Below are 13,731 nucleotides of genomic sequence, written 5' to 3' on the forward strand. Positions count from 1 at the left end.
TCATATTTTAGGAGTTTAGTTTTCCTCCAATGGAACTGAAATATGAGGGGGGGGTATTGAATTTGGTGCAGCTATTTGTGACCTAAGGCGTTCTCATCTCTGCCCTGAATAGAATTAAGCCAAAATCGACACTTTGCCTAGTTCTGTGTTGATTAAGTCCAAATATTTTCCCCATATTCAAAACATCTTCAGATTCTGCTAGCCCATTCCCCATTACACACACACACACACCCCCGACCCCAGCTGCAGCCCCTCTCTCCCGTCGCCATGGCAACTGTTGAGCATCAGCCAATTGCGGCATCCGGCTGCGGCAGTTTAGAAAATGTCTCCCCCAGTTAAATCAATGGCGCTAACGAGGAAGAAGCTCTGTTTAGATGGACTGTCTTAATGCCTGGAGAGGGGGGGAGACTGTCATACTGTCACCTTTAAAAAGAACAGACCAGTGGGCTGGTCATGGCCCCATAGAGTAGGCTGCACAGTACATGCACGTGTGACGTGCATACACACTCGCTCATACACGTTTACACTCAAGCACGCATATGACACACACATGGAGGGTGGGTAAGAGGAGCATGAAAGCGAGAGGGAGAGATGATTGGGGCGTTGACTCATTTTCGATATGTCACAGGACCCCCCATGTTGGTAAGAACACGGCACTGGACACACACTCACACCACTCTGCTGTGCCTGTCAGATAATCCAGCGGGTAGCCACAAAGGTTAAGTGGTCTGACTACAGAGAGCGGCCATAGCAGTTCTATATACACATGTACCCCTCCACAGTGAAATGTCACCAGGCATGTTATGATCTCTCTTTATCTTTTTAGACGCTTCTGTTATTGCTCACGTGATCCACATTGAGTGTCACTTGACGTGTGGAATACAGTCGCGCTCTTGGTAAATGCACATTGAATAAACAAACAAGTTGGCAGTGAACTTACCAATTCAGATTTGTTTTACGGTTTGTGTGCAATTGATAGAATTTGGGCTAGAAACTCAGAATGAACAGATTGTAGTCAGAACAGTAGTCTCTGTCCATGCTGCCCGTTTGGGCTTGATGTGGGTCATGGAAGCGATGCCTTAAACGTGAGTAATCGGAGGAGATGGGATAGCGGTGGTCTCGTCTGGGCGGGGGGGGCTGATTTAACGCCTGATTAGCGACAAGCACTGTACCACACCAGCCATACTTGTGAAGTGCCCTCAATTTGATACCAGCACAAAAGCCTTGCATTTGCTTTCAGAGTAAAGCTAGAGATTCATAGAAATGAAAATTAAATTCCATTAATATTCTAGAAGGATTTTTCAATTGACTCCATAAATGGAGTTGAAATGGAACTGACCCTGTTGGGGAGTAGAGTGAATCTCGCAAGCCTGCGTCATAGTGATGCTTTTTCATAGAGACGTCTACTCTAGATGCGGTCATTTTCAAGTCACAAACTCTGACCCCTTCTTTGAATATTTCTCGTTGGGTTTGCCACAAGTATGCGGTGTCATTTGAAAGCACCTGTAGCTGTCGCATACTGGTGATGTAAGGGACAGTTGTGAATAGGAACCCAGTCTCATTTTGATGACGTAATTTCACAAAGGGGACAGTTGTGAATAGGGGACAGTTGTGAATGGGGACTCTGTTCCTTAATGGGCTGACAGCTTATTTTCCCCTCGGTCACAGGTTCTGCAGTTAATATGCAAATATGTGAGTAATTTCCGGAAATGTTTGTTCACCTGGACATTATGCAAGCTGTGTTGTTTCCATACACACTCGTATACACACACAAACATGCAAATCATAGACACACACACACGGTCTACTCGTCAGAACTGAGATGTTATGAACATGCCAACACCACTAAAGACATTTCTTTTCATCTTCATTTGCTTTGATGTTGCTGCCTACAATAGGCCTTTTTTTAAATGGACCATGGTTTATTCATTTATGCTACACTACATGATTTGGAGTCATATCTACCGTAGTGGGTGGTTTAATAATTGAATTCTGAATGTAGGAGCCTTTCACATGAAGATTCTGTGCAAGATTTGACTTTTTGTTTCATTTCAACTTTATTTTGACATCGTCTTTTCCAGATGAGCCCTGTATAGCATCCCAATACACATTCAGCTACACATTCATGCACACCCTTAAAATACACGTTATTATACACAACAATACACGAAAGGCAAAACAGAATCATAAAAAACAGACATTATTCAGTAAAGATGTCCCTTAATAACAGTCTGAAATGCCCTAGAGGCACCAATTCCTCAAATTTTAAAGCGTGTTGTAGATCGTTCCACATGTAAGGTGCAAGGTGATTTCAGGTGGATTTACCTAAAAGAGTCTCCAGAGTTAACCAACCCTGTGAACGGGTTTGATAACTTGTCATTTTAAATCTTAACAGTGATGTTAGGTAAGTCGGAAGTTTGTAGAGCAGGGCTTTGTAAACAAAAGCTCGAGACCCTGGGTCTCGACCCCGCCCTGTGCAACTGGGTACTGGACTTCCTGACGGGCCGCCCCCAGGTGGTGAGGGTAGGCAACAACATCTCCTCCCCGCTGATCCTCAACACTAGGGCCCCACAAGGGTGCGTTCTGAGCCCTCTCCTGTACTCCCTGTTCACCCACGACTGCGTGGCCATGCACGCCTTCAATCATCAAGTTTGCGGAACACAACAGTGGTAGGCTTGATTACCAACAACGACGAGACGGCCTACAGGGAGGAGGTGAGGGCCCTCGGAGTGTGGTGTCAGGAAAATAACCTCACACTCAACGTCAACAAAACTAAGGAGATGATTGTGGACTTCAGGAAACAGCAGAGGGAACACCCCCATCCACATCGATGGAACAGTAGTGGAGAGGGTAGCAAGTTTTAAGTTCCTCGGCATACACATCACAGACAAACTGAATTGGTCCACTCACACAGACAGCATCGTGAGGAGCCTCCTCAGGAGGCTGAAGAAATTCGGCTTGTCACCAAAAGCACTCACAAACTTCTACAGATGCACAATCGAGAGCATCCTGGCGAGCTGTATCACCGCCTGGTATGGCAACTGCACCGCCCTCAACCGTAAGGCTCTCCAGAGGGTAGTGAGGTCTGCACAACGCATCACCGGGGCAAACTACCTGCCCTCCAGGACACCTACACCACCCGATGCTACAGGAAGGCCATAAAGATCATCAAGGACATCAACCACCCGAGCCACTGCCTGTTCACCCCGCTGCCATCCAGAAGGCGAGGTCAGTACAGGTGCATCAAAGCTGGGACCGAGAGACTGAAAAACAGCTTCTATCTCAAGGCCATCAGACTGTTAAACAGCCACCACTAACATTGAGTGGCTACTGCCAACACACTGTCAATGACACTGACTCTACTCCAGCCACTTTAATCATGGGAATCGATGGGAAATGATGTAAATATATCACTAGCCACTTTAAACAATGCTACCTTATATAATGTTACTTACCCTACATTGTTCATCTCATATGCATACGTTGATACTGTACTCTATATCATCGACTGCATCCTTATGTAATACATGTATCACTAGCCACTTTAACTATGCCACTTGGTTTACATACTTATCTCATATGTATATACTGTACTCGATATCATCTACTGTATCTTGCCTATGCTGCTCTGTACCATCACTCATTCATATATCCTTATGTACATATTCTTTATCCCCTTACACTGTGTATGACAGTAGTTTTTTTGGAATTGTTAGTTAGATTACTTGCTCGTTATTACTGCATTGTCGGAACTAGAAGCACAAGCATTTCGCTACACTCGCATTAACATCTGCTAACCATGTGTATGTGACAAATAAAATTTGATTTGATTTGAAAAAGAGCGTAATGATGTGATCTACGTGACTTCAAACTGAAGGGGTGTGTGTGTGTGCACTATGCATTTCTTGAAATAGTAATGACTTAAGTTGGCGTGTGAACGGGTGTGCAACCGCTCGTTCGAGAGTCTAGATAAAGTGCATGTATGTCCATGCCACTCATCACTCCCTCTCCTCCCTTCTCACAGAAAGTTCTGGGAGAAGTTCATCTCCATCTGCCACGAGAACGCCAGCCTGCACGGCATCACCTTTGAGCAGATCAAGGCCCAGCTGGAGGCCCTTGAGCTCAAGAAGACCTACGTGCTCAACCCGCTGGCGCCCGAGTTCATCCCCCGCGCCCTGCGGCCCCAGCCGGCCCAGCACCCCCATCATCACCAACACCATCACCAACACCCACACCCCCAGGGACACACGGCCATCAAGCAGCCCCAGCAGCAGCAACCGCAGCAGTCTCCCCCAAAGGTAAGTGTGTTAAGCCTGGGGGAGGGGTGGCAGAGCAGCTGGGCACTTGGGTCTTGGGGCTATGGGTCTTGGGTGTGGATATGTACTAGGATACTGAAGGCTGGAGGTACTGTGAATTGAGGTCTTTGTTGCACTAGGTTTTTGTGTCAAGAACTGCAACGCTGCTGGGTTTTTCACACTCAACAGTTTCCCGTGTGTATCATAAATGGTCCACCACCCAAAGGACATCCAGCCAACTTGACACGACTGTGGGAAGCATTAGAGTCAACATGGGCCAGCATCCATGTGGAACGCTTACGACACCTTGTAGAGTCCATGCCCCAACGAATTGAGGCTCTTCTGTGGGCGAAAGGGGGTACAACTCCATATTGGGAAGGTCTTCCTAATGTGTTGTACACTAAGTGTATATTAAGTGAATCATGATGAGAGCTAGGGCTGTCACAATTACCTTATAACCGTGTAACCGACAGTTATGGATGAAGACCGTCATGGAAATAAACGAACCATAAAAATTGTATTTATTTATTATAATTTTGTGTCAAACAAACATCTGATTGAATACAGGACTGACGGGCATTTGTGCATTTGAGTCTGTTTCTGCTGTAACATGGCCTCTACAACATGATAAAACTTTGTTGCTCGTTGCTGATACAATCAAGTTGTTGTAGCAAACAAGTCCTGGTTTGCCTAGGCAACGCCCCCTTCCTGCAGCAGCACATGGAGTCAAGCTCGGAGGAGAAAATGTCAGTCTTAACAGAAATAGGATTGGACTGGCCACTTCAGAGCCTAGTTCCTCTTTAGGTTTCTCCCTACAGTAGGTTCCTGTCTTTCTAGGGAGTTTTTCCCTAGCCACCGTGCATCTACATCTGCATTGCTTGCTCTCTGGGGGTTTAGGCTCTGTTTCTGTGTAAGCGGTTTGTGACAACTGCTGTTGTAAAAAGGCTCTCATTTGATTTAGATAGTGTTTTGGTGGGGGGGAATGCAATCATTTGGCTGATCAATTACCTTCATCTAAAATTCCATGCCTTTGTCACAGCCCTAATGAGAGGGATGCATGGCTCTGGCTATCCAGTGTCTTTGTCTTGGTGGTGGTAGTAGTACAGGAGTACACTCACGTAGTCAGTGGTTTTAGGGCTCAAGGAATGAATCTTATTTTCAATGAAATTAACTTCAGTTCAATACAACGTAATTGGTTCCCTCGCGGGCCTTTTGGGAAAAAAATGTTTGTTTTTTTGTGGTTGCAGCAACAGTAGTTTCCTGTCTAAGTCCTCTAGGTAGTTTTTATTATTATCGCAAAACCGTGTTTTACTTTTCGAAAGTGTTTATTTTTTATTTTTTTTGTGTCTCGCCCTGTGAAAATGTTAACTGTTTTTCTGCTGTCCTCGCTACTGGCATAAAGGTGAACTAAATCACCACAGCTGCCAAGCCCCTCTATCACCCACTGCGTCTAATGAGGTGGATATCCACATCTCACACACGTGCGTGCAGACAGTCGAATCCCCGAGCTGACATGGTAAAAATCTGTCGTTCTGCCACTGAACAAGGCAGTTAACCCACTGTTCCTAGGCCGTCATTGTAAATAAGAAGTTGTTCTTAACTGACTTGCCTAGTTAAAGGTTAAATAAAAACATTTAAACCACTTAATTTGTTGCCGTGCACTATTAACTTTTTTTATTATTCACAAACGAATGGTATTTTGGCCATATCGTATGACATACACATACATTCTTGTATACACAGTACACTTACTCAAATGCCAACTTGCACCTAGGCGCGCGCACATACTCACATGTGACAAACACATCCTTACAGGGATTTTCACCTCTCGTCTGCTACAGTTGACACTCAGTATATTTTCCATTCTGCCCTCACCAAAAAGAGACTTGCTGTAATCTATCTTATGTTAAAAGGCTGCTGATAAAAGCATCTTCTAGAGACACTGCTGCAGAGAAATGTGGCCAGACCTCTTCGACAAAGTTTGTTTGCCATCTTGTGTGAGCTGACTGGCACGAGTGACATTGAGAGTAGAGGTCGACCGATTAATTAGGGCCGATTTTCAAGTTTTCATAACAATCGGTAATCTGCCTTTTTGGGCGCCGATAATGGCCAATAACATTGCAATCCACGAGGCGACTGCGTGGCAGGCTGTCCACCTGCTACGCGAGTGCAGCATCAAAAGGACCTTGTGGCTGCAAGAAGCCAAGGTAAGTTGCTAGCTAGCATTAAACCTTATCTTTTAGAAAACAATCCATCTTCACGTAATCACTAGCTAACCTAGTAATATCATCAACCATGTTAACTAGCTTGTCCTGCGTTGACTTTATTTAATTAGGCAATGTTATATTTAATAGTGAAAGACTCACACTTTTAATAGTTTAACTCAACTACAAGAAGCATTCCCTGAGTGTCTAAACCTATAAAGGGAACCCAAACCAGCCATCTAACCTATCATGAGGCGCATCCCTCCCAAGGGAAACCATGTCAAGTGTTATCAGTTAACACCACCACCTAGAGGGACTGCGTGCCTCAGCTCGGCTACGCTAAGACACGCTAAAGTCGATGATTGTGTACATTCCTCCGTGCATCAATAATGCAACAGGTTTCAATCCACCGAAAGTCAATTGGATCGAGAACTTCCATGTTGTTGGTCACATAACAATCAATGTCAGACTTCGGTGTTGTTTGAAAATAGATACGGCCCAACGATGTGAGGGCGTGAAAATTGAACCTGGGGGCACAGAATTGCCTCTCCCTTCTGTATGGCGAGCGAGAGAGAGTGGAGATGGAGAGAGATAATTAAGACTTATTGGTGCGTGCTTGTGTACGTTGCGTTGGGAAAAAGTGTCTGCTAAATGGGGTATTGTGTTTGCTTGCTCACTCCAGTTAGTGTCAGTCCTCATTAGCAGAGAAACTGATGAATAACGTGCGTAGTGTATGCTAGCCTTTTAATACAGTAATAATGTAAGGAATCGCTTCTGTGTGCGACCATAACAGCAAAAGAACACCCAGTTCCAGCTGAAGAGTTTATTAAATGACACGCCAGTGCAGGATGGACATTTTTCAATGAGCACAGAATTGGTCAAATTATTTTAAATAAGGAAGCGAGGAGTGGGAAAATAGGAAACCTACGGCGTTTTGATATCTTAGGGCCAGTAGTATTTCTGCCCACATGACTTGACCGCATGAAAGCGAAGAAGTAGGCGAAGAACTCAAATGCAGGATGTTTGAAATGTGTTGACCAATTGCTTATTCTTTCTATCAGCGTTTTCCCTAATCCGGTCACGTTAGGTAAAACTCCTGGCCCTAGACTACTATAGCTGCCTCCCTCATGAATCCGCACGGTGGCTTTATATACAAGAGCTGCAGTGAATGCATTATCCTCTAAGAGTGTTATTGCCTTTTTAGATTCAACAGGTTTGGCTATTTTAAAGTGTTTTGGAAGCGTTAACCATGTAGCCATTGTGACATATGTGGGCCATCGCCTGCCCACCGTTTCATATAGGGAGCCTTGCACTCCTCCACTTCTCTCGCTCCAGCGCTTTCTAAGGGTGCCTCCCTCTCTCTCTCATTCTCTTCCAGGGGAAAGGTCAACATGCGAACCACACGGAGCACTTCCCACCTGAAGGATTTGGTGAGTGTCCATCTTTTCTCTTCCTTCCATCATCTGAGTGTTGACTGGTCTATTTGTATCCACTTCGGCATACTCTTTCTGGAGTCCACACGAATCCCCATTCAAACCACTCGCACACAGACAGAAACAGTTACCACTGTTAGTGTAAGGGTGAACACTGCCAAGTCAAGAACACCATACTCTATGTATATAGTTTAAGGCTGAAGCACTGTCCAAGTCTTAAACTTCCATCTCTCCACAAACATACTCAAAATGTGTTTCCCTCTTCTCCAAAAACAACAACAACTTGTTATTCATAATACAGGAAGGACACCATATTTCTTTATTTTCCATTGATTGGATTCACTTCTCAATGGTTCACGTTCCACTGGGATGTGAATATTCACTATTAGAGAGCTGTAGCACAGAGCACAGTGTACCCTGCTGTGTAGGAGCTCTGTCACCATGAATCGAGTCACCCCGTATGGAGAAAGCACCAGGCACGCAGGGGAGAGATGGACAGTAGGAGGAAGGCGGAATATTGTGCCATCCCTTTAGACAGAGAGCTGGAGCGACGAGAACAGAGAAGCGTACCAAGAGTACCGTCATAACAGTGTACATGTTATTACTATCATCATCACAGTAATCACTGCCAGCATAATCAACATAATCATGCATCAGAACTGAGCGCTCCGTCACCATCCTGTCCCTCATCACCCACCCCGACATCAACTGCAGAACTTTAGGCCCACAGCTACTGTGGCAGTTTCTATGAGGTTAAATGTTCTTTATCCCTGTCTGGGGGTCAAGGAATTATCCTTCTAGCTAGATCTTCACAGGAGCTGTCTACACTTGAAGACCAACATGGTGCAATTGTTGTTGTGAAAAATAATACAATACAGTATTAAGTTAAGACATCTTAAGTACCAATTGTTTGAAAATACAATAACTTATTATCTCATGGGGAAATGAGCTTGGTCTGCATTGGCACAAATAACACAGACCAAAACAGTGATTTGGTCTAGATAATAAAATCCTTAGCAACAAGACTAGCCACTGCTGAAATGAATATCACATAGGAGTAGCAAATCATTAGCAGATATAAACTTTTATGTTTTATTCTACTATTCCCTACTACTTCTAAGAGTTGCACATTGTTAGCAGATATGAACTTTTCTTTTCCTCTTCCCTTCCTCCCCCAACCCTCTTCAGTTCAACCCAACCCCGCGGTGTTGATGGGCAACCCCATCCGGGCGTTCACGCCGCCCTTAGGGGGCACACCTGGCGGCATGGGCAAGTCCCCCAGTCCCGTGCAGAGGATAGACCCCCACACGGGTGCCAGCATCCTCTACGTGCCCGCCGTCTACGGAGGAAACATGGTCATGTCCATGCCACTGCCCGTAAGTATACTGCTACTGGGAATTGTAGTTGTTTATTGTTGAGGGAAGACTCCAAATGTGTGGGTTTTGGTTTTGGTTTGAATTCATGCATTTTTGTAAGTGTATTACTTTGAGTTGGAGTTGGAAGGGGTTAACTGTGTGCGCAAGAGCATACAGCGTACTGTACCGTACACTCTTATGCATGCTAGCACACACACACTGACTTACACAAGTCTTTCAGTTGGTGTTCGTTCTTGGTCTAAATGCACTGTTTATTTGAGTTTCAAAGAAAACTAGATTTCTTTGGGTTGTAACGTGATGAATCAGTCGAGGAAAAAACACGGACCCCTTATGCAATACTGCACTTAATTCAGACTTGTCAGTTGGGCTGTGGTGTTACGGCGAGTTGTTAACGAAAACTCAGCAGCGCGTAACGATTGCTAATAGAGTGTCAAAATCCCCATAAGCTTGATTGCAAAATGTTCTTTTTGTGTTTGGGCCCTCGGTCTCCGTCCGTCTCCTCCTTGTCTGAAAACAAGACAGAGAACAACACGTTAATTGAGAATAATGACTTCTGTTAGTCTGAACATTTTCAGCTCGGCCCGCGGGGTGATATTTCATGCTCGTTATTCCTCGTTCAGTAATGGAAAGAAAGTCAACTCTCCGTCTAACCCAACCTAGGCTGTTTATTTTCCCATTAAACCATAATGGCACAGGGCTGATAGAATGAGTTTTTTTTATTTTTATCAGGAGTATGATTTGCCACGGCAAATAGCTAAGTGTCGACACACGGAGGGGAAGACTGTTTAAAATGATGTTCTCATTAGATGCATGGCATCCTTTTTTCTGTTTCATCATTTTGGGAAGCAGAAGATTGTTTTACTGTTTTCAGGGCCCTTTTCTTTATATTTGAGGAGGATTTTTTTTGGCATACTTTTTGATAAATACATTTATATAGGAGTTAGTTTATTATATGCACCATGCAAACAATCGGAGAGCCTTCATTCCTTCGCATACCAATGCCTCTTTTTTTTGGCAGGGGGGGGAAGAGATATGGATGAATGTGCTTTGTTCAAAATGGCCTTTTTTTTAAATGTTCATTGTATTTCTGCTCACTGTTGTCAATCAATTTGCATCCACTGCAATAAAGGGATATGTTTCACTCACCAGCCGGTCTGACAGGTGGCAGAGACCGATCCAACATCAAACTGCTCTCCCTCACTGAAACACATGAATATTTTAACACACTGTCTGTTTCCTCCGACCTGCATCAGCCACTGCTTTTCACATAGACCATCTGCACATGGGGGGGGTTGTGGTATAGAAACCAGTTTATAATAGCAATAAGGCACCTCCTGGGGGTTGCGGTGTATAGAAACCAGTTTATAATAGCAATAAGGCACCTCCTGGGGGTTGCGGTGTATAGAAACCAGTTTATAATAGCAATAAGGCACCTCCTGGGGGTTGTGGTATATAAACCAGTTTACAATAGCAATAAGGCACCTCCTGGGGGTTTATAATAGCAATAAGCGGTGTATATAAACCAGTTTATAATAGCAATAAGGCACCTCCTGGGGGGGCGGTTATAAACCAGTTTATAATAGCAATAAGGCAAGCAATAAGGCACCTCCTGGGGGTTGTATATAAACCAGTTTATAATAGCAATAAGGCACCTCCTGGGGGTTTATAATAGCAATGGTTGTGGTATATAAACCAGTTTATAATAGCAATAAGGCACCTCCTGGGGGTTGTGGTTATAAACCAGTTTATAATAGCAATAAGGCACCTCCTGTATATAAACCAGTTTATAATAGCAATAAGGCACCTTTATAATAGCTGGGGGTTGTGGTATATAAACCAGTTTATAATAGCAATAAGGCACCTCCTGGGGGGTTGTGGTATATAAACCAGTTTATAATAGCAATAAGGCACCTCCTGGGGGGTTGTGGTATATAAACCAGTTTATAATAGCAATAAGGCACCTCCTGGGGGGTTGTGGTATATAAACCAGTTTATAATAGCAATAAATATCTTCAATATGCTTAAATATCTAGCATGGTAGTTCAGCTCGACGCATCAAGGCAGCTGCGTTCACTCTTCAACACAGTATCTCCTGCATATGTATTTACTTGTCAGTTGTGAAAGTCTTAATGCATTTTAACAGGATGTCCATGGGGAAAGAGGGATCATTGCATAAATTGGCCTAGGTACCAAGATCACTCTTTAGGAATGATCTGTTCCCTAGACTTGCACTTATTTGGTTCTACCGATATTTGAATTGATTTAACAGGGAGAATGCACTGTAGTCAACATTTTAGAATGAACTTCAATAGAACACTGGAATTAGCTGACCTGCATCCTGTCAAGCCTGTCTGCTCTGACTAGGCGTATTGCATGGATTGATTTATATTGACTCGTATTGATGTGATGTCCAGTCTGTCCCCATCCAGCTGCCGTGGCCCGGCTACCAGAACCGCTTTGCCATGGACCCACGCATCATGAGCCACCAGGCGGCCATGGCCTACAACCTGAACCTGCTGCAGGCCCAGAACCGGGGCTCGCCCATCCCCTACGGCGGAGTCACACACCCCTCCCCCTTGGGCATGGGCCAGCAGACCAGTCCCGACAAGGAGCTTCAGGCTGATTCCGTCAGAAACGGTGTGTAGCACATAAGTTGAAGTGCTTTAATGTGGAAATTGCTAGAAACTGTGTGAAGTTGGTGTCTTAGCACAGTAACTCAAACACAGCACAGTAGCTGAAAAGTTGCCTGCATTTTTGAACCCCCCCAGGTAAAATGGATGGGTGTGCAAAGTCTGAGCAGAGTCGGCTGCAGACACCAGAGAGGAAGACCTCGGAGATGAAGGACAAACAGGTATGTTGTTGACTCGCTCTGTAGTCACGCTGTGGGCTTAGTTGGTGCTTTATCACAATGAGAAAGGACTTTTACTAGTCTCCATTAAAGCCTGTATTTAGCAATAATTCAAATAATACATGATTTCAAAGAGGAGTGTTTTGCTCACTTATTTACAGAAATAAGTATTAATATTAGAGTGGTTGGTTGTTTAGCAACAAAACCGACGTGTGTACAACTATGGGGCGAAACAGACTGGGTTGGCTTGATTGTTGACAACATGTAAACTATATTTAGTCTCCAATGTTTTTGAAAACATAAATACATTTGCACAATCAGCACTTGTTTTCTCTCAAATACGTCGTTGCAGTTGTTGTTTAGCGAGCTAGCGAATTTTAGCCATATTAGCATAAATGTGACATCAGTCAAAACACAAAACAACACATGGTAACAAGATACAACTGGCTGAAACGAGCCACCTGCGATTTCCCCACCTGGCAGTTTCTTGTCATTGTTTCTGGCCATCCAGAATCACAACAATACACAGACTTCTGCCCGAATGAAACATCGTTTTCTTGAAGTTGTCAGCTAACCAACCCATTTATAGTTAATGAACAATTTAGAATTGATACATGTATAAATGAATACGTATATAACTTAATATAGTATAATTTATTCTGTAGAATTGCTATATGGCTAAATGAGCAATGTGATTGTAGCCCTGCTCACACTTTGTTTTCAACTGCTCCAGGGAGAGTGTGATCCGGGCGGTGGCCGGGGTCTGGACTCTCAGACGGACGGACTGGGCTTCCCCAATGCCATGCTCCACCGCAAGGACAACTCAAGCCAAAGACCCCTCAATTACCACCTGGCGCCCCCCAACCCGGCCTTTGCCCCCCATCCCGTGGGTCGGGCCTTCCCCCCACAGTACCCCGGCGTGTCCAGGCTCCCCTTTAGGGTACCGACCCAGCACCCAGGTGGGGGCCCGGCCATGGGCCAGCCTAACCAGCATCACTCGGCCCAGCTATCCCCAGCCTACGCCAGCGGCAACCACAACCCCTCCTTCTTTGGTGGGGCCATGGCCTCCCACAGGGGTGTGCCAGAGACTGAGGAGGAGGGGCCGGAGGAGATTGGGAATTCCATCAGGTCCCAGATGGGCCACCAGGTGGGGCACCACCCGGCCTTGTCGCAGCCCAGCCGAGTTAACAGCTTCGGAGAGGAGAACCAGGAAGGAGGCCTGGGAGATGGGATGGGTGAGTTCTACCATAGAATTCAAATTCTACGAGTGCTCTTTTTTTTTTTTGTCCCCTCTAACCGGGAAGTTTATTCAAAGCAAGGTAACGATAATAACAACAAAATAGCAAACAAGAATCTGTAAATGTTGAATACTCTTGTTGTGATACAGGTAGGTATACAGGTGTAAATGTGTGTTACGTAAGTCTGGCTGTGGTTCAGGAAGGGCCAGTTTGGTCCACAGATGGTCCCAGAAGGCAGGCTGTGTGACGGGGCCAGTCCAGGTAGGTCCTGGTCTTGACCATTCTGGCCAGATGGCGGTGGGCAGACATCTGCTTATGTGGGATGTCCTCCAGGATA

General features: G+C 44.9%; 1 protein-coding gene across 4 annotated transcripts in view; it reads left to right on the plus strand.

The window, feature by feature from the left end:
• LOC112265093 (probable helicase with zinc finger domain) overlaps window positions 1–13,731 on the plus strand; it is a 76,414-nt gene that overhangs the window by 48,008 nt on the left and 14,675 nt on the right. For all 4 annotated transcript variants that reach the window (XM_042302255.1, XM_042302264.1, XM_042302263.1 and 1 more), the window contains 6 exons: window positions 4,025–4,298; window positions 7,878–7,929; window positions 9,121–9,308; window positions 11,723–11,945; window positions 12,077–12,159; window positions 12,890–13,391. In XM_042302255.1, the coding sequence (XP_042158189.1) occupies window positions 4,025–4,298; window positions 7,878–7,929; window positions 9,121–9,308; window positions 11,723–11,945; window positions 12,077–12,159; window positions 12,890–13,391 (1,322 nt within the window). The remainder of the gene's footprint in view (window positions 1–4,024; window positions 4,299–7,877; window positions 7,930–9,120; window positions 9,309–11,722; window positions 11,946–12,076; window positions 12,160–12,889; window positions 13,392–13,731) is intronic.

The sequence above is a fragment of the Oncorhynchus tshawytscha genome, linkage group LG02 (genome assembly GCF_018296145.1).
Source record: "Oncorhynchus tshawytscha isolate Ot180627B linkage group LG02, Otsh_v2.0, whole genome shotgun sequence".
Lineage (NCBI taxonomy): Eukaryota > Metazoa > Chordata > Actinopteri > Salmoniformes > Salmonidae > Oncorhynchus > Oncorhynchus tshawytscha.